The sequence below is a fragment of the Eumetopias jubatus genome, unplaced genomic scaffold (genome assembly GCF_037043125.1).
Source record: "Eumetopias jubatus isolate StellerSeaLion01/CBP00866 unplaced genomic scaffold, mEumJub1_p1.0 scaffold_11, whole genome shotgun sequence".
Taxonomy (NCBI): domain Eukaryota; kingdom Metazoa; phylum Chordata; class Mammalia; order Carnivora; family Otariidae; genus Eumetopias; species Eumetopias jubatus.
The window spans coordinates 123,689,257-123,711,683 of record NW_028274817.1 but is presented as its reverse complement, the minus strand read 5'-3'; the positions used below and the strand labels follow the sequence as shown (position 1 = coordinate 123,711,683).

The 22,427-nt window shown below is 40.8% G+C and overlaps 1 protein-coding gene across 4 annotated transcripts in view; it reads right to left on the bottom strand.

Moving 5' to 3' along the window:
- Nucleotides 1–14,939: 14,939 nt before the first annotated feature.
- NLGN4X (neuroligin 4 X-linked) overlaps nucleotides 14,940–22,427 on the bottom strand; it is a 212,176-nt gene continuing 204,688 nt past the window's right edge. For all 4 annotated transcript variants that reach the window (XM_028115065.1, XM_028115066.1, XM_088028522.1 and 1 more), the window contains one exon: nucleotides 14,940–15,789. In XM_028115065.1, the coding sequence (XP_027970866.1) occupies nucleotides 14,940–15,789 (850 nt within the window). The remainder of the gene's footprint in view (nucleotides 15,790–22,427) is intronic.

Here is a 22,427-nt window from a genome sequence, read left to right as displayed (position 1 = left end):
CCAACAAAGGCCACAGTTGGCAGAAGGAAGGAGCAATAAAGATTAGAGCAGGAACAAGTGAAATAGAGAATAGAAAAAAAATAGAAAAAAAATCAGTGAGAGTAACAGTTGTTTTTAAAAAAAAAATACAACAAGAAATTAAAAAGGAGATACTAAAAAAAGATGCCGCAGAAATCAACAGGATCATACTGTGAACAACGGTGTGGAAAAGGGTCAGACCATCTACAAGGAATTAAGAAATCCCTAGAAGCACAGAAACCTACCAAGCCTGCATATGAAGAAACAGAAAATCTCTGCAGACCAACAATGGTAAAGAGAACAGATCTGGAATTTAAAAACCTCAATAAAAAAAAAAAAAAAAAGCCCAAGACCAGATGACTTCAGTGGTGAATTCTGACAAATGCATAAAGAATTAATGCCAATCCTGTCACATTCTTCTCAAGAATCGAAGAGGAGGGAACACGTCCAAACTCATGTTTGAGGAGCTAGGGTGGCTGTCTCTCCACCCCTCTCACCCCTGCACCCAGGCAGCTCCCGACCCCTGCAGAGCTGTGCAGATGCATGACCCCTGTCACTATTCTGCTTAAACCAGCACCTTCTACAAGTCTTAAGACTCTACAAGTCTACAAGAGTAACAATCTCTCCCCAGGACTGCAAGGTCCTAGATTGGGCATCTGTGCACAGTACTGACATCAGCTTTTAACCTGCGTTCTCCCTGCCCATCCCCATCACTCAGGACTTCCTTCTTTCCTCACGTCCTGCCCAACCCCATCACTCAGGATTTCCTTCTTCCCTCACCTCCTGCCCAACCCCATCACTCAGGATTTCCTTCCGTTCTTATAAAGGTCCTCACTTCCTAATGAGTCTGCTTCTGTCTAGACACCTTCCTCCTCCCTGACCCTAAAGATGGGCTTCTTCCCACCCTTCTGGTCAGATTCAGTTCCCCACCAGACTGTCATGCACCCCTGGGCAGTTCTTGTCTGAGAATGCCCCCGCACACACCTGCTTTATTTTGTCACCATATATCCCGTAGTATCCAAAAAATGCGGTTCTTTCCCCTTGTTCCTGTTGTTTACTTTCTGAGCTAAAATGTCAGCTCTTCTCTTGGAAACGGAGTGGTGTCCCAGAAGCTAGCAGGAAATCAGGCACCTAAAGAATCACTAAATAAATATCCCCCAAATAGAACAATTTTCCGAACGAGGTTTCGGTACAAATCATTCAGCACTTCAGGATGTTAAGACTCCTGAGCCATAAAAATAAGAACGTGTCCTAAAGGATCACCAGTGTGAAGATATTTTAACACAGTACAGAACTATTTTAGTGGTGCCATGAAATACATTTCGTGGTAAAATAGAATTTCAAGTCGAATTTCCAGTGAAAAATGTAATAGACCCTGGACACTGGAGCTCTTACGGATCATGACGTCACATAGGATGCAAATCTCCTTTCTCCCAACTGAGGGTCTAACATCGTATAATTCACTTCACGGTGAGAATGATCTATTTGTGTACATAGTCATTTTGAAGTAATTCCATTTTCCTAAAACCAATTTTACCAGCCCTGAATATACTCATTCCCCAATTTGTATGAAAGCAGTGGAAATTTCTCCAATTTGAGATGCTGTAAATTCTCAGTGTAAGATTTGGGATATAGATAGATAGATAGCTAGATGATATAATTTTTAGAGGATGCACCATAAATCCGAGAACTTTAAGAGAATAGATGTTCTTCTACTCTTGTCAGAATTTCTAGTCTGCTGATTGAGAGTAAAATCCAGGTTCGGTTACCGGCTTGTTCTCCGCCCTCCGCCCCGGGAATGAAAGAAGTGTTCACAGAGCTGGAAGGGATTCTGCAAATACATGGAATCTCTGTCTTTAAGATAAATTCAACCCGTCAGGCTGTGGGCTCTGTGTGCAGGATGGAGATGAGTGCCTTAAGGCAGCTTTGGGAAGAACTGATGGGAAGCCTCGTCACCTGGCTGTGTTTGCAGATTGTCCGCCTGGTCCCTGGGCCACACCATCCACCATCCCTCTCTGTGGACACAGAGCACATAGCACCACACACCACAGGCGTGTTCTTCCTCTCGCGAAAATAATGGTGTTCTGATTTTCACAGGGAATAGAGAGGGAGTGGAAAAATAGGAACACCTAATTATAGTGATCATATTTGTGTCATTTATATGGCATTGTGATATTATGACCCTAAAAATCGTATGAGGGAAAACGAAAAACCTCTCAGGGATGTGTCCATGTGAAGTGTGGGAGGTGGAGATGGAAACCAGGGTGATATCAGAGTTTGTTCTCTCACCTCTCACAAAATACCATCTCTCGGTGAGAGAAGACGTGAATGGAGTTCAGGGTCGTTGTCTAATTTTCTTGTAAGGACACCGTTTCAGAGCACTCTGATCAACGTCTTAGCAAGACTCGGTCATGCGTTAGTAAAACGTGTATACGTATACATAGACATGTGTGTATGCACACACACAGTAAAACTCACACGAGTATAGTATTTATACTTATAAACCTATAATATACATTTATTTATATTTATACGTGTACATGAAAACAAATATGGCAAATATGGAGTGTATGTTTTGTAGACATTACAAACACACACATCTTCTTAACCATTCTTAATATAGTCTGTGTGTGAGCATCCTTAGCCAGTAAAGATATCTTCTAAAGCAAGAAGCAGAGCTGGCCTTTGGTTGTCCTCCAAAAGCTGATAGAGATGTATATCCAGCCAAACCAGGGAAAGTTGACCTGGACGCTATAACCTTTTTCACTTGCAAGTAATGGTTTCTGTGTTTCTCACGTAACAACGTGAAAAGGAGAGATTGTCCACTTTGGATATCCACTCTTACGTAACCCAGTATTTGTTCTGTCAATGATGGAGGGCATAACACCGTGATCTAGGCCACTGTTGTCCAATGCGATGCTAAGATTAACACGCAAACCACACGTCCCAAGGATATTCTTTAATCTTATTTGTGTAGGTTTAAATTCCTTCGAAATAGAGGGTAGAGATTGTGCTTGCCCTAAGATCATTCAAGCAGTTAAAGAAAAGTAAAAAATTATGTTCAAATACTATGTGTAACATTTACAGGAGTAAAGCAGAAAAAAATATACAATTGTTACATTTTAAAACCAAAGTTTGTATGCCCTACAGGCCTTTTTTCTCCCCACCAATGATGTATATATGAGAATGCATATATAATATTGTACATATACCATGGTATATAGTATGGTGTATATATTGTATGTGTCGTATACTATATATGTGTCATTATTTTCTTATGCAATCGTAAATCTATTTTATTTTACTTATTTGCAAATCATCTGTATAATTCTTATTCTGTGCTAGGTGCTGGTTCTTAACATACATTAACTCGGTTAATCTTCAACAACTCCTTGTGGCAGGTACAATTATTATTTCCATTTTACAGATGAAGAAATTAAGATTCTAAGAAATTAAATATTTGCCCTAAGGCCAGAAAGTCAATTAACAGAAGGGTCAGGAGTTAAACTTTGTCAGTCCTCTCCTATTTTGTATTGCGTGTATGTATGCAATAGAGAGAGCCATAATAACATTTTATATATGTAATTATACATATAAAATCTATATGGCCATCACGAAATTCTGTATAATTATATAGAAAATAATATAAATAAAATTGTATATAATAATAAAATATGTAATTGTATATAATATATATAGCCATAATGAAATTCTGTATAATTATATAGAAAATAATATAAATAGAATTATATATAATAAAATTATATATCATATATATTTAATAGCCAGTATAATACTAGGATATATACTAGGAGGAGATATATAATATTACCACTACATGTGACTATATATTAAAACTTGCTACTGATCAAAAAATTTAAGGAAAATTTCCAATAACTTTGTGTTCCACAAAAGTCTTGGGAAATCTCCAAAATCATAGATTTTTCCATGTTATCCTCTGACGGATATTATTAGGATTTACAGTCCCAGTCAGGCATGCGTGTGAGTGTACATATGTGGTCATCATGGGGATGCAATTCTAGGAGTTTCTCTCCAACACTGACATCTCCTGCTTCTTTTAGCACCAGACCCATCAAGTCTGAGGCACTGCCATTTGCTTTAGCTCCTCCCCTATGTTACCGTTCAGTATGGTTTTCCTAAACGTTCTCATGTTCTCCTTTCCCTTATGGTGTGCCCTCGGGTGTCCCATGTTCAGTGTTCCCGCAAAGTGAGATCAACAAGCACTGTCTTCCATTTCTCGTGCATCTCCCCCCCCCCCCCCCCCCGCCCCACCGGGACCTGGCGGTGTGCTAGCAACGAAGATACGAAACGAGTAGAGAAAAATGAAAAACACACAAGGCCGGGTTGATACACAGAGTTGCTTAGAGGCCAACAAGAGAGAGTGACCGCTTTCCTCAAGGAGTGTCTAGGAATAAACTTGAGAAAGAATCACATGACCCAGGAGCCGTTGAGATGTATAGGAGTTTATAAAAAATGCTCAAACCTGCAATTTTGTTTTATCTTTAACTGGACCTAGGGGAGCAAGCTGGTCTAATGCTGTCCCTTGTTAGCAGATAAGTGCATAGAAATTAAGTGGCTGTTCTGAGGTCACTTGACCTTCATTCAGTCAGAAGCAGGAAAAGCTCCCGGTCACCTGATTCTGGCTCCCGGCCCCTGGGTGTTACCCTCTTATCGAAACTCATGCTTTGCAGGTTAATTAACCAGCTTCCTTAGCACAAAGATACAAGTCATTCCCTCGGCTAGTTGGGTGTAGGTTTATTTCCACTGTTGAAAAAGCAAGAGAGCTTTTATTTGCCTTATTGATGTATCTTTTGTGATCATTCATTGATTAAAATTTGTCCTCCAATTGCCTTTACTTACAATTCTGCAAGAAAGTGTGGGATCGTAACACTGTCATTATTCTTCGGCAATCACGTCTTTAAAAAGACCAGTGAGACCACTAGTTACTATCAGCGTCCATTGCAACCAAGAAACACAGCAAATGTGTTCTTTGTATTTCCCACCTATAGCTCAATCGTAAATAACAGCGTCAATGAGAAGCTGCATTTTTTTCTTTTTTTCCCCCATTGCACATTAAAGATCATACCGTCTCTACCTTCTACATCAAGGGACAGGCTACCAGCTGGTTTTCGACTGAAACCATGCAGAATAAAAGGAGACATTCTGCATAACCATATTTTAGAACGTATCATTTCATATTATTCCAACAACTGACCCTTAATACCGTATTTTCTTTGCAACAGACTAGAACAAACACACGGTTTTCCTTCTCCCATTCAAATCTCAGAGGTGTCTGTCCTGACTGCAAACTGCATTATGCTTTCTCTTTGATGCACTTCTTTAGTGAGTGCTGTGGACACCCATCCCATCCAATAAGTGAACAGCCCTCTCCAGTCGGATCCCTCAGGCTGGAGGATGCCTTGCTGGTCCAAATTGGACCTGCTGTAGTAAAGAACAAGGGGCAGGACCTACCTTGCTTGCCTCTGCCATTTCTATGCCTCCCGGGTCTTATGGAGGAATCTTTAAAAATGCAGGATAAAACAGAACAGGGTTCGTGACACCTGTGTGAGTATGCCTCGTAGGAAGCTCCCTTGCGAGGTGATTTTGGTATCACAGTTGCAAAGAAAATGAAGATGGGATGTGTTTGAGGATGAAGACGAAGGACGTGAGATACACAGAATAGAGACAAAGGTTTGGGTTTTGTGGAAATAGAAGATTTCGCAAGAAAAATCCCCGTAAGAGGTGGAAAGGAAAGGGTGCTGAGTGAACCCAAGGCACAAAGTACGGCTGATGTTCTCTTATCTCTCATTTCCTCTCCTGTGTCCTTCACCCGAGCTCACGATGATGTTCTTGATGAAGAGCTTCACTGAGCGCCCTGCAGCCGAGATAAAGCCTAGGGGGCTATAGGAAGGGTTGTGGGATCTATGAACGCCAACACCAGTGCTTGGGCCGTGAAGAATTGGGTTTGGAACAAGGTTTGTCTCTGGTTTTGGATGCCATTCCAAGGAAAAGGGACTCGTGAGACAAGGGTTCCTGCATGCGGATTAGGAAAGTTTCATTAGGAACGCTCCCTTTGCAGAGCCTTCTTTCACTGCTTCATCCCTCTTTCTCCTTCCCGGGCTCTTTGTGGGTTCCCCCTCCCCAGTCACTGTCCTTCTGCATTTGACTTCATGTTGCTTGTGCAGTGACCAGAATCTAATGTCACTGTCTTTGACTTCACCTCTACGTCCAACACGCCCATCCTAGGCTCCCCGTCTGTCTTTGCAGCAAGAGGCTCTCTTTGATCTGGACCAGCATCATGATTACGACTGTTACCGTTACTACTTTATAGTGGAGGTATTGAGTTTTTCTTACTGGGGAACCCATCGGCTGTTCCAACAGGGAACAATGAGGGGAAAGGCATGCACGTTTTAACAAGTTACTGAAGCTAAGAAAGCAAACACACACACACAAATGCACAATCCGCTTCGCTACTAACAAAGGAAATAGGAGCAATAACAAAATCTGCATGAAATCCAACCCCTGTCCCAAATTACGTTGATTTCAAGATGAAGGCTATAGCATTCAACGGTCTGGACCTATAGCAAGGGCTGCACCATCTGCAACGAATAAAGGTAGTGTGGGCTCAAACTATACACTGTTGGTCTCTTAAAAGGATCACTCTAAGACGGGCTTATATTAATTCTATCGTGGGCTCATATAATCAAAGTCAGATTCCTGATGCTTATTCCTAGAAATACTGCATTATGTCGTTCCAACCTTTCTCTCAATTGTAGCGAGCAATAAAGCATGTTATGGTTAATGAAAGAATTAAATATGAGGCACTTTACGGTTTGTTGGTGGAAACACCGTGACAAGAATCCATTCATTCTGGGAATCTTGGCTCCAAAGTGCATACAGATTCTACTATGTTATTTTCCCCGGAGATCCGGCGTTCAAAGCTCCTATGAGGACAAAGGTAAATGTAGGGTTTAATTTTCATGGCTTACAATTGAAGGTCATTGTTCCTCTAATTATAGTTGAAGGTCATCGTTCCTCTAATTTTGTGCATGAAATACCAACAAGGATAGCATAATTCTGGCGATGCAGATCATTTCGTAGATTACTGTCATCTGCTTATTTTTTTTTTTTTCATAAAAGGAATGTTGCTGTTTTTCTAGCACACAGAAATCACCCAACACTCTGATACTTTGGCATACTTTTTTGCAGACAGGATGTGAATTGCTACTTCCCCTGGTTGCTCCCCCACCCCGATAATTCTTTTAAAATACAAAAGTTCAGCACTCCACATTACATGCTATCTAAATTAACAGAGAGGCACATCTTAAAATGTTAGTTTGTGCCTTATGTCTGTCTCTGTTAGCGTGTTGGATACATTTATATGCGCTTACAAAGGGATTTGGAAGAACAAGGTTAAAACGTGTTCTTTGCTGAATTGCATTTAGGTCTATAATAAAAATGTGGTAATGGGTGCCCAGGGCAAGCAGATGTCCTGCTTTCTTTTTCTTTCTTCTTTCTTTCTTTCTTTCTTTTTCTTTCTTTCTTTCTCTCTCTCTCTCTCCCTCCCTCCCTTTCTTTCCTTTTCTTTCTTTTTCTTTCTTTCTTCTTTCTTTTTCTTCTCTTTTTCTTTCTTTCTTTCTTTTTCTTCTTTCTTTTTCTTTCTGTCTTTCTTTTTCTTCTTTCTTTCTTTCTTTCTTTCTTTCTTTCTTTCTTTCTTTCTTTCCTTTTCTTTTCTTTTCTTTTCTTTTTCTCTTCCTTCCTTCTATCTTCTTTTTTTTTTAATCAGGCTGATGCCAGGTCCTGTGATTGGGCCTCCATCAGAGTGTGGATGCTCCTCCAGGAGAAAGAGCTCCTGAAACAGGCACATTGCTTAGGTCACCAGCACACCTGGCTAGGGACAGGCTTCTTTGTGCTTTCTCGGCATTCAAATGTGGCTTCTTTCAAAATCGGGTTTTATAACGCATGTGGTAGACATCTACAGCAGGTTGCGTTTCCTTCTTCTTAGGTTATGAACTACTTACCCTGTTTCCTTGTGTACCTCCATCTCCTTTATGTTCTGTTACCTTAATAGGCCAAGTTTCTTGTCCTATATTCATCCATTCAGGTGAGATGCAACCCCAGCAGGTGTCTAAAAATATTATTTCAGCAAAATGAGGTCCCAGTGATTAATGACACAAAATGAAGCTAATAGGTGAAACTGCTAAATTATGTTTTTCTTAAAAAAATAAAGCAACACTCTACAAAATTGTTTATGCATCAGAATGTGTGTCTATGTATTTGTGTGTGTGTGGGGGGGTGTATGTGGGGGTGTGTCTGCATGAAAAGAGTTCTAAAGTTTAAGCTATCCATTTTCTCAAGGCAGAGAGAGATGATGGGCTTTTCTTTTCTTTTTTTTTTTTTTATATCTTCCAGAATTCCTACAGGAGACATTTCTCTACTAACCAGGTACATTAGAGACTAGATAAGCACTCGAACAGATCTTACCACTGAAGCTTTATAACGCTTCCAATATTTGCCAATTACGCATCATCTGATTTCCCAGGTTTTTAAAGCGACATCTTCAGGGGTGTATATTGGGGTGCCAGAAATGTGTCTCCACATTTCCTTCCTACATCCACGGAGGCACTCGATTCCAAGCTCCTGCATTCAGGACCCGAGAGGGAGGGGCTGAGAAGAGTTTTCTTTTCAAAGCTTCTGCCGGCTGAAGCCCCTAGCGATTTTTCTCATTACCCAGAAGCTCCAAGGCACTTGTATTAGGATCACTGACCTTAGACAAGAAGTGTGAAGACTTTGCTTTAATGCATTCCGTCTGTTCCTCCCAGCTAGCTGCTTCTGCGCTTTGGACTAATGTGTAAGAGCAGGCAGACTTCCCGTTTTTCCCTAAAACCCTCGCCTCGAGAAAACACAATTATTTGTAGGTTTTCTAAGTATGCTGATAGTCATTTTATGGAAAGGTACAGTCATAAGAGACTTTCTCACATATATATATGTATATATGTATGTATATATATATATTATCCATTTCTTAAAATATATATACTATCCATTTCTTAAAATATAATCATGAGAATCTGCAGAGAAAGTATTCCTTTTGCGGCCTTAGCAGAGGCTAGATTTCGTCTGATGGTTCATGGCTCAGTCACGGTGGGCGCCACCAAAAATGACCCAATATCTGCTTTAACTCCAGTTTCTTTGCTGATGACAAGTCTCGACCTGCTCTGCTCCTCTCCCTTCCTGCCTAAAAGTTATCAACCTGAAATTATCCTGAGAGCCACAGACCCAGAACAAATTCTTGCTCCCTGCAGCCCTCCTAAAGGACTGCTCGGGATAAGTGCACATGTGGTGTCTTCACCCGGGTGGCTCACGCTTTTTGCCTTTGCTGCAAGTGACTGAGCTCAATCTGGACGATCAAAGTGCCTCTGGTCTTCTCTAACCACTGTGCTTGATCAGTTCTGGAACATACAGGTGTAAAATGGCACTCACTCCCAACCCTGTCCTCACCACCCCCAAGAGGATGGTCCCAATTGCTCTAGCTTCCCACTGAACACTTTTCACTGCCACCTCCCCACCCCACCCTCAGGAAACCCCAGATTGTGACCATGATGGCTACAGCTGGCGTGAGCACTCTAGTAGTTGGGGGATCCTTGGGAAGCAGCAAGATCTCCATCACTTTGAGAGGTTGTTGGAAATGGGGAGACTGCAGCCCATACATCGTCCCCTGCTGAAACAGAATCGTCCAACATCCAGAATTAGTCCGACATCCAGCACATTCCCTGGTAGGGCAGTGGCGGGGGGGGGGGAGTGCTCTTAAATATGACAAATAGGTTCATACCCCTTCTGTGCAATCTTGCACTGACTCCCGCTTGCATTCAGGACAGTGTGCAAACTGCACGTCTTGTGATTTGGGGCATTTAATGAGCTCCATGCTGTTCCTCACACCCTTCCCAGAGACACCTTCTAGTTTCCAGCTAAGACCACAAAGCTACGGTCTTCTCCATATGGTCTTCTACACGTCCCGTCTCCTCGGTTCAGAAGGTGTACCGCTGACCTCCCTGAGCACTCACCACCACTGTTAAGTCACATGGACTTCCACCTGTATTTGGAGACACGGGGTTTGGGGGAGCTTCCTAGAGAAGGCTCGCCACTCCTGGCAGATGGGGTTGGGGGGGTGCGTGTAGACTCCTCTTGGCACGGTGGGTACCATCTCCAAAGTCTACTTACACTCCGTCCCCGTACGTCCCCATCTTTCACGCCCAGTTCTAGCATGGAAAGAGTGTTCCCTTTCATTTCTAATGCCACCCCCAGCACATGGTCTGGGGTGATAGACATGCTGGGTAAAGGTTTGCTGGGTGAATCAATGGGTGAGGGACTCAGCTGAATGAAAGAATACATCCATTTTTTACCACTCTCCAAGTTAGAACGGTCAAGAATGCATCCAATGATGGAGAAAACAGTGACTTCCTCTACCTAACATTTGCTGAACATTCAATTTTACTTTGTTTTATTTTTTGAATTTTTTCAATTTTGAATTCATGAAAATGGTGTTTCCATTAAATATTTATATTGTATATAAGACAATATATAATATATGCCATATATAAAATATGTATATAAATATGTAAAATATGTAAATATATAAAAATGAATAGGTATGTTTATATATTTATATAAAATAAAATATATAATGTATATTTTATATAGTTACATAAAATATATTTATATATTAATTCATACATATTTATATGTAATCTATATTTATATAACATAATATATAATATACATAACATTAATATATATAAAACTATGTGATTTATATATTTATTTGATTTATATATATAATGTATTATAATATGTATTGTAGATATAAACTATATACATTACAGATTATATATGGTATATGCTATATTTTATGTATTTTATACCATATTAAATATATTTATATTATAATATGTATTATATTTATATATAATATATAAATTTTTCATATACTTTAAATTTAATATAAATAATATATTTTACTTTATATAATTATACATAATCACTGTTTTCATATTTTACACAGAATATACTTATATATTCTTATATATTATTAATTCAATTGAATTAATAATGGAATATATTATTAAAATATTTTATATATATATATCTAACATGTAATCTATATATCCTGTTTGCCTCACACTCAGCAAATGACCTGAATCAATATAGAAATGCAGCAAACACTCACAGGATTTGCTGGGGTTCTTTATGTGATAACTGGCTCATTTGTGATGCCATGCATGCCCGTGCGGTAGAAATTCCTGCTGTCTTATTGGTGGTTTGGGCTTGGAAGCACGCTATGACCCTTTGAACCTAAGTTCTGCTGCCTGGCCGCTAAACATTTCTGACTGTCAACAACTCCCTCCCCTCCACTTTAAAAAGGGGGTAACGCAGGTGCGCGTCCCTGGGGGCTCTCGTGGATGGTGAACAGGAGAGGGGATGGCCAGATGCATCGTGAGCACTTGGCAAATTTGCTCCCCCTTCTATGGTGGGGATTTTCAGCCTCTTGAGATCTACTCAGAATTTCTGTCTCTTGAAGACTTACTCAACGGAGGCTGTTTGAAAGCTGCAGGGCATGATTAGGTCGCACACGATGCCAAACCCAGCACCATGAGAACAAAGGGGCAGTGGGAGAAGTCGTAGATCCCAGTGTTGCAAGTCAGAAACGTTCAGGAAACATCAGCATCGTGATCCAGGGTCTCCTTGATCCTCCAGCGTTCAGGCAGGACGTCCCCTGTGATGGCACAAACACCGTGGGCCAGGAGACACAGTAAGAAATCAATCCACTACCAGTTGAGTGGGTCCCTTTAGGTCTGATGTACCACTGAGCTCTTAAAACGAAAAAGGCAGTCAGAGTGGGGGAAAGGAAAAAAGTAAATAAAATAGACCACCTACAACAAAAGAACGGACGCATAATTATTTGCACAAAGCATTAGAAAATACTGTGATATTTTATTATTAAAAATGCTGCTGAAAAGTTTATACATATGTGTCCAGCCATATATATCTTCTATCATTACTTAAGGCAAAATCAAAAACAAAACTGCAAAATAATAACCCAAGAAACCATTAAACCCTGCGTGCCTGTGAAGGTCAAGAATAAAAGCCTAGGAAAGTTTTTTTTTTGTTTGTTTTTGTTTTTACGTATTTTTTTCCCATTTTTTTCTCTTTTTTCACTTTTTTTATAGATAGCAAGTATATTTTATTCTCATAGAACTCTATGAAGATTCTATAACTTCTTTCCATGTAGAAATAAGATATCCTTTAAGATGTATTAAATTTCTTTTGATCACATCCTCTGTAAAAGCTAAAGTTATTCACTTAACAAGAACTCTTTTTTTTTTCCCCCTTATCCAAATGTCACAAGCCTGACACATTAGTGTGCATATTGCTAGCAGAAGACAATTGGAAATACTAAACAAATATTGGAATTCACATTACAAACATACCGGACCCACACTGATGCTGAGCATCACTTCCCATGGTAGATTGATGGAGAGCCTACTTGCCGTAGCCCAGGTGTGTGTGGGGGGTGGGGCGGGGAATACACAGCTTGCAGAAAGGACCTGACGATACCTTTAGAAAGTGATGAATTAATTGGGGGACAAAACTCGTATCCGTGATACCTCTAGCTGCAGGAAAGGAGTGTGGTTTCACCATGTGCAAAGTAGGGATTGAAATAGTTCACATACGTATATACAGACAACCACTCTCCAAATTTAAACCCAGATAAATGACAGGACTGACTGTGTGACCTCGAGGCATTTCTAAGGACTGTCTTTTTCTAGAGGGCGTTTTCGAACACGTCGAAGGAGATCACTGCAGGTTTAGCGTGGGGGGGGTGGGGGTCAGTTTGCGAAGGTAGTGCCCGGGGGGAAAAGGACGTTGGACTCTTTTTTGGGGAGAATCCCCAACTCAGCAATGACTTTTAAGCCTGGGTTTCCAAAATAACGCCAGTCGAGCCCAGAGACAGTATTTTCAAATATCTTTGGCTACTAATTCCTGATGTTGCAATAATTCTCTAAAGACAAAATACAGAGTAACCACCGGCTATGTTTTCCTTCCACTTTATGACACTCACAATATTCGTTCAGGAGAAGGAAAAGGACGACAGGAACATGGGAAGGTGTCGGAGGGTGAGTCTCCGGTCCCCAGCTAGCCGATTTAAAATGGGTGAGTAATTTCCATTATCTTACCTTGACGGGCAAAGCTACCCTAACTTCCCGGAAAACCCATGCAAAGCACTTTTTAATGTTTTGTCATTTTCTGTGGGTTGGTTTCGTGCCTGCAATAGTCATTGATCAGGGTCTGACACACAAGTCCATGAAAGGCAGGACTTTTAGACAAGCATATGTTTTATCCGATAAATGATAGAAAGAATAAAAAAAAATCTTGCTTACTGATAAATAAGGGACTTACTGCTTAAACAAAAAAAAAAAAAAAGGAAAAAGAAAGAGAAAAGGAAAGACACATGCCCTCGCTTCAATCTGATTAGCTAAGCTGAGCAGGTAGTTCAGCAGCATAAGCCTTCTGCAGCTGTGGGTGAACACTGAGCCGTATTTACTCGGCAGGGCATGGCCCCACCAAAGGCAAGCTTTCTTTCCTTTTTTGGCAGGACCCTGGGGTGGGAAGCAAGTCTCCCTCAACATATTCAAAGAACCACAACTACAGACCGAGATCTGTGTTTTGTTTTTCCTGCCGTCGCTCTGTGCATGCGTGTTTCTAATTTTTTCCGCAAAGGTTTCAACAGAGACTGCACGCTGGGGATCCATCCTGGCGTTGCACCTTCGAGAAGGCTAACACACGAACATAGAAGTTTTCTCAAACCAAGGTCTCCTAAGAATGCTGTTGCATGCATTTGCGCAACCCGCAGAGGGGGAGAGCCCCACCACACAGAGAGTCTGGGTCCACGGTGCCACACCACATCCTCCTACAAATGAAATGCGTTAGAAAGCCCCGTGTCTTTGCTTACCACAAGGAATTAAGAAGAAAACCCTCCTGTGTCCGGGAGGAAACAGAGGTGAATGACTAAATGTATATATATATTTATATACATACAGACCACAATGAAAAGCACAATCTTGGTAAAAGCTCTTTCAAACTGAAAACACCAATAAAAGCTTTTTTGTTGGTTGGTTGGTTTTTTTCTTTTTTTTTCCTCTGTGTGCGTTTTTGTTTAAACTCACAGCTATATACACTTTTTTGTTCTGTTTCTTACAAAGTTTCTTAAATATAGTTCAGGCTGGCAAAACATCTCTTTGCCCAGAACTATAGGTATGTTACTACATAGTCTGCTCTTTTAATAATAAAATTCTACTTTTCCTCCTCTCTGGATTACAGCTCTGTATGCTGGGTAAAAGCCCACAGACTTTTTCTTTCCTTCCGTAGAGCCATCCATCGTATGGCACGTAAAGAACCCTTTTTTGTTGTTTGTTTTGTTCTGCTTTTCGGGTATAATTTAAAAAAAAAAATTTTTTTTTTTTTTTGAAGTGTCCCTGGCTGAGTTCCCCAAGGGTCAGCTTCGATCGTTGATTCGGAAGCATCCAGGTCCTTGAGACGGTGATGTCCTATAGTCCCTCTAAACGTTTGCTGGAGAGATGGGGGATGGTAAAGCAGTCCTGGAACGGCGATGTATACGCTTTCACATTTCATAGGGTCAGAAGTTGATCTCGTAATACTGGGAAATGCCAACGGGATGGGTCCACAGGGACACAACGGTGGCCCCGTCGCTTCTTCTGTTTGTTTTGTTTCTGTCCTAAGTCAGTGGGGTGACAGACATTCCTCACGTGGGGATGCTGCTTCTCTCTTTCTCCCTCTCTCCGGTGGGGGAGGAGCCGAGGAAGGGGAAGGGAACCGGGCAGCTATACTCTGGTGGTCGAGTGTCCGTGGGGCAGATTCGTACTGTTTTGTCCTCCACTGAAGGTGTTGAACGTGTGCAAAGGCTGAATCCCCGTCAGTGTGTTTGGAATCATGGTGATGGTGTTTGGTGTCATGAGTGGGATGTCATCAGGAGAGCGGCGCAGCGTCAGGGTGTAGTCTGGGGGACAGGTGAGCCTCAGTGTGTCGTGAGCCTGCAGGGACTCGCACTCGTGGTCGTGCTCCAGCTGCTTCATCTGCAGCGACATGATCTCTTCGTTCTGGATGTGAGCGATGTCGTTGGTCGTGTTCCTCTGGGGACTGGGGCGCCTGTGCGTCTCGTGGCGTCTCTTGTCCTTCTTGTAGTACAGAGCCGCAAAGGCCAAAATGTTGAGGAAGAGCAGGGAGGCCCCCACGGCGATGGTGACGCTCAGTTCGGTGGAGTAATCCCGTTTGGTTTCGATGAGGACGGTTGTGTCCTCGGGCCCCGTCTTATGAGGGTCCTTGGAGTGTTTGGGGTTGTTAGCAGGAGTGATGGCTGGGCGTTTGGTCGTGGGCCAGATCTTGGCGGGAGACCGCCGGGTGCCATAGGGAAAGGAGGTCATGTCAGGAGGAGGGACCTTTGTGGTGGTGGAGACGTACTGGAAGATCTCATTCAGGTTGTGCAGGTGGGGCACCAGTTCCAGCCAGAAAGCCACCTTAGTGGCTCGGTAGTGATCCCTCACTCTGGGCTTTAGGCCAATATGCAGGTAGAGCTGGTCTTTGGGGTTATACTTGGACCAGGCCACTTCCTCAAAGCGATTGGGTTTTGTATGAATGAACTTGGTATCCTGAGGAACAGGCTGATTAGGGTCACTGGAGACAGAAGGGAGGAAAAAAAAAAAGAGGAAGAAGGTCACATTCTTCGACATGGGACAAATAAATCTCTTCGTCAAGTACAACAGGGAATTACAAGCAGTTACTCACACATGTTTATTGATGAGCACCAAGTACCCGAGGAGCAACAGACTCATTCTGCTGTCATCCAAGCATGGCTACCATTTTGTGTTTTCATTAACATCCCCTCTTCCCTTTATTTTAAAAAATAATTCCTGATGGCAGAGTTATGGCATTTCCATAACATTTGTACTATGTTTTGAATGCAACAAATGCTCTTCAACAAGGAAAAAGTGAAAAAAAAAAAAAAGATGGGTGTAAAAAATTTTTCTGGATTTCATGTTTACCTACTTTTGAGCCATCAATCTCAACCAAAGGTGTTTTGCCCACACAGGGACATTTGGCAATGTCTGGAGACATTTTTGGTTGTCGTGGATGGAGGGTAGTGTCATGAATGGGTGGAGGGCTTGGGGGCGCTATTCAACATTCTTCAGTGCACAACAGAGCCCCCCACCCAAGGAAGTCTCTTGTCACAAATGTCAATAGTATTGAGGTTGAGAAATCCTGATTTGGAGGCTACTGTTCAAAAAGTAGGTATTCTCTCTTTGCTCAAGAGTGGCTTCTGGGATGGATGAATACATAGTGCAGGTTTAATAACTAAAAGGTATGTTAAAATTCAAACAAAAACAGGCCTTATAATTGCAAAATGTGAGTAAACAGTAATATGCATCATGTGTTTGCTCTCTATTTGAAAGAGGAATACTTACATACTGAGTATATTTGAAGACTGAGCCACATAAAGATCAAACAACATTCCACTCGTTCTAAGAATTTTGATAAGATCACACTTTTAGGTATGGTGAAGTTAACATGTTTAGAAGAAGTAACACCCAGTGCCAGAGAGTGAGGGGTTTTGTAGATGTTAAGTGCGTCAGGCCGACTTTGAACCTGAGATTTGTCTTATTATTCACGTAAGTGGGCGCGGGCAGAAGGATCGTCAAAATTAAAGGATAATCCACAAACATGGTACTTTAAATGTCTTTGTCACCAACTTTCTTAATATAACAACCAACCTCCCCAAAATATCATATTCTCATTTCTTCCGTTTTTTATTTTTTATTTTTTTTAGGGTTGGTAAAGTGAAGTATACTTCATGTTAATACTTCACCTTAGTGTTTATTTGTTTTGGAAATGTTGAGGTTATGCACTGCAAAATGTCACCTGGTGGACAACGCTGAGCGTTCAGACATCATGTATGGGCCAGAACAAGCTGGGAGGGACCTGCACACTCACATCGATTGCCCTGGGTGCTCAAACTTCTCCTTTGCAGGCAACAATTTCTGGGCAGCGTTTATAAAGCTACCTCCAGCCACTGCCTATCAGCTCACATGCTAGAAGACTGAGGGACCAGAAGGTCCTCCGTGAAGATCCCAAGTCCACACACACGGCCCTGCATTTTGTGCAGGATGCAAACAACATAGTGACCAACAGGTGCAGCGTTTGCTAAGGGAAGGACTTTTGCCCTCAGTGTGAGGCTGTCAAAAGCATTTCCATGCATTAAGCTCTGCAGCTGTCCCTCTTTACAGCTGTGAAGTCTTGAGCAAACTCTTAAGCCTCTCTTGTCCTCACCGTCTTCATCTATAGAATGGGTGAGAATACTGGAAGTAAGTGATGGAGGTTAAATAACCACTGCAAAGTGTGGGCAAATTAATAAATACTATCCTCTTCTGCCAATAGGCAAAGTAGAATACCCAAAAATTGCTTAGGGAGAGAGGACTACAAAGTCATATACGGTAATACCCACAGCAGGTACAGTTTACCATATACTGTATGTAGCGCATGCTGCATGAAAGTATACTGTATACCACAGTATATATGGTATACTATACACTGGACATGGTCTTTACTGTATACCACAGTATATACGGCATACTATACACTGGACATGGTCTTTACTGTACGCCACAGTATATATGGTATACTATATTTGTATATTGCATATATTATAAATCATAGCATATACAGTATATTATATACTGTCTGTAGTATACATTGTATAAAAGTATACGGTACACCACAGTATATAAGGTACACTGTATACTGTACATAGTATTTACTATATACCACAGTATATATGGTATACTGTATTTCCATACTGTTTATATTACAAATCATAGCATACACAATATATTCTATACTGTCTATAGTATATGTTGTATACAAGTGTACTGTACACCACAGTATATATGGTATACCATACACTGTACATAGTATTTACTGTATACCACAGTACATATGGTCTACTGTATTTGTATATTGCATATGTTATAAACAATAGGATATGCAGTATATTATATACTGTCTATGGTATACATTGTATGAGTATATACAGTATACTATAGAGTGTATATATATTCTATACCTCAGTATATATGGTATATTTGTATATTGCATATGTTATAAACCATAGCATACGCAGTATATTATATACTGTCTATGGTATACACTGTATAAAAGTATACTGTATACTACAGTATGTTATATACTGTGTAGAGCATATAGCATATACTATAGTATATATGGTATACTATATACTGTATATAGTATTGATCGGATATCACAGCATATATACTATGTATAGTATACATTGTATAAAATTATACCCTAGCATATTATGTACCTTATATAGTATGTACTGTATACCACAGTATATACGGTATACTATATAGTACATGTAGTATATATTCTATACCACAGTATATATGGTATACTATATAGTACATATAGTATATATTCTATACCACAGTATATATGGTATACTGTATATTATAGTATATGCTGTATAAAAGTATACTGTATAGTATATACTGTATGAAAGTATACTGTATACCATACTGTATGCTGCATAAAGTGTCCTATATATAGATATCTACATATATGCCATATAGATATCATTATGCATGTGGTATACAAGAAAAAGAAGTTTTACCTTTTAACTACACACTCCCTGCAGTGCTTTTATTTTACTAATGGGATTAAGACAATAAAACATAAAATTATAGGTCCTAATGCCATGAGTTTTCTTATGTGTTCATTTATAAGCATTAGTATATTTAAAAATAAACGTTTTATCTCTTTAAAATCTTGGCTTCAGTGTAGCACCTCATGTTTCTTTTATTTGAGTCTTCTGGAATAAATTTTTTTTTTTTTTTTAAGATTTTATTTATCTGAGACAGAGCACAAGCAGGGGGAGGTGCAGGCAGAGGGAGAGAAGCAGACTCCCCACTGAGCAGGGAGCCCGATGTGGGACTCGATCCCAGGACTCCGGGATCATGACCCGAGCCGAAGGCAGTCGCTTAACCAACTGAGCCACCCAGGCGCCCCTGGAATAAATTTTTGAAAAAATTCCTATTTAATTGGAATCTGCCATGGGAACATTTGTCATCAATTTTTATTGTTCTAAAAGCAAGGAAAGGTGGTGAGAATTCCTACTATTTTTCCATTGATCTGATTTCACTGAATTGGGTCTATTAGCTGTGTGGACCTTTCATTAAGCAGAGGGCATCGAGGAAAGAGAGTGTTCTGTTCATGTTGGATGTTGGGCTATTTTTGATGAAATTCGGTGTGCATCTGAAAGGTAAAGAAACACATTTATTTAGTTCTCAAAGAATAGAGCAGAGGATTTTGAAAATCCAGATAAGTAAGCTTTAGCCTGATACAATCTATCTATTAAAGTTCTTGGAGATGCACAGTCAGAAGCCTTAACCCGAGATAAACTCACAGAGCTCACTCATTTTCCTTGTCAAACACACCAAAGACAGCAAGACCTCTAAGTGGGATATCAGTGTCTTGCTTTTTTAAACTTGACTTCCGCAGGCAACATGTTTTAATTTCCATTAGTAAAATCAAAGATCATAATGATTAAGGACAGAAAGAAACGGATGTATCTTCTCTGCCTAGTAAAGACCTCAATGCGTATCTGCATCTACATTTCCCGGCACCTGAAACACACAATTTTCACCTGTTGTAATTGGAGACATCATTTTGGCAGAGAATAGTCAAGTGCATTTCTAAGCTCTTGTGATCCATTTTATTTGCTAGAGATAGGTAATATGATTTTTTAAAAAATATCAGTAAGCCCTCTGAGAGGCTCTTTTTGATGGTATAAGGTCCTTCTTACACCTAACGTAATGTAGTAGCTGATTATTTGTTACTACACCTCTAAGAACACTACCCTGTGCACCAAGAAAATGAGTTCGATGACACATCTCCACCTACACACCAGGTAGAGATGTTCATTCATTCAGCTTAAAATACGTTTTGGCAGGAAAGGTCATTTTAAGACCAGACATAGGCCGCAGCTCTCCCTAAGCCATCCACCCTAAGCACCTTTTGTATAAAATTGTATAAAATTATACCCTGTTTATATTACAAATCATAGCATATACAATATATTCTATACTGTCTATAGACGTATACTTTTTCGCAAAGGTTGGATACAAATTCATCACAGCATAACCAACACAATCGAGAGTCATGGCCTCTGATGCAGACCTACACCAATGTCCTGAGAACAAATCAAAAAAATGGAAATCTGTGTTGGTTGCTTTGGCCGTCTCAGAACTATGTTTCCCTTCTCTCAACTCTGATACCATTTAAGGAAGCCCTTTGATGGACAAGGCATCCTTTGGTTTTGTGGAAAGTGCTATTAGTTGCAACGTGTTCTAGAGAGATTGAGACTTCCTCGGTGTTCCCTTTATTAGCACTTCTTCCTGCAAAGAGCTCAAACCAAATTAGTGTTTGGTCCATGAGCACCTGGATTCTATGGGCCAGTCGGGTCTCGTATTCCCAAAGGGATTTTAGATGACACAGATTTCAGTTCTTCCTCATCCTCTGTAAACCCTGGAATTCATTTTAGTTTTTCCTTGACCTTCTCTTTAATCAAAACTTTCCACGTCAGCTTTATCTGTAGACTAGTATATGTTTTGGCCTATGTTGTTGTTTTTCCAGCACTGTTTTGGGTGTGTCTTCTAACCTGGGTCACGGAAACACCCTCCTAGCTAGAAGGAAACTCTCCTCTCTCCTTCCTCTCTGCCTCCTACAAGCATATTCCCAACATTACTTTCCCATGCTTAACAACAAACCAACCATGGGATATAGACATCAAAACCTAGACAGAAGGTCACACCCATGAGTTTGGGGTTGTACAAGAAGAAGCACCGGCGTACATTCGCCTTGCCTGACGTATGAGCAATAAGGAACACCAGCGTGCTGTCCGTAAGGTGCAGAAGATTGGAAGCAACACCAAATGATCATGGGGATGTGTGTCTTGACGCCATATATTCCTGTTCCCGTAGCAATGTGTTGTGATGGACAGATGGCGAGATACTCCTATAATCCAGTCTCTCTAGTGCTTACAGGGAGCAGCTGATGGTACTCTGTCTTCTATCATGGTCTGTGGGTCATGGCCTGAGTCCCGTGGCATCGGATATGGTTTATCCTACGCTGTTCCCTTATGGGCATCATTTTGGCTCATCTTCCTTTGTACCCCTCAAGCAGCCCCCTGGGGACAAGGAAATACTCCTCTCCGCAGACCTTGGTGTACCACCGCCCTATTTAAATAAATAACCAGCAACTACCTCTTAAGACCTTGCCACATATTGACAAGTACCTAAATCAGCAGACCGCGCATCTCCTCGATCCTCTGTTTTCTTGTTAAACCAGGGGCTATGGAAATGTTATCCCCTAGTTACTTACACTGGAAAACGGCGCTTTGCATTTCACATTAGAGGAAATTCACATCCCTCCAGTTTCTGCATCTGCATCCCATGGCAACCTCCCTATGGGTCTCTGTCTTTAGATGGCCATCTTCTTATGAAGGCATCGTTCATATTGGCTTAGAAGTCCAACTTGCTCCATCTTATCTTGACTGATTCTATCTGCAGTGACCCTATTTCCAAATAAGGTGCTATGCACGGAGATTTGAAATTCCGGAATCAGCATCCAATAGAATCTTAGGCACGGTGGGCATGAAAAAGCACCTAATAAGAGAATGTCGTGGTATTTTTAATCCTGGCTCAGTCTTTGATAGGTCTTGGTGAAAGGGTCCATTTGGTGCTAGGAGCTCTTTCCCATCTTGTGACATTGATTAATTTCCTTTATCTTTTTTTTTCTTTCTTTTTTAAACAGCGCGAGAGCATCAGCCTCAGAGCCTTTAGCAAGGTGAGAGGAGCTAATGAGAATTTAATAGCTTTGTTTGGATTTTACCATTTTTTTAATGGTTCAGTTACACTGGTGATGAATGATCCTAGCTTCCCATTTAAGAAAATCTTATGAAGCTCATTTCCAAACATGTAAGGGAAAAAAGTATGTGGCTTTAGCTAAGGTAAGCAACGATGGTGTGTTTAGATACTACATGAAGAATGCTATGTGTGGATGCCGGTGTTAGTGAACGGACATGACTGCCATTTGGGAAATGGCCTTGTGAGTCTTTCTGCTTCAAGAATGTGACACTTTGCTAGGAGAGGCATCACACATCTGAGTTCAATGACAAAACTGGGCATTGTCGTGCCTTCAAAGGGGCTGATGGGTTGAAGTGTTCCCCCCTCAAATTAATA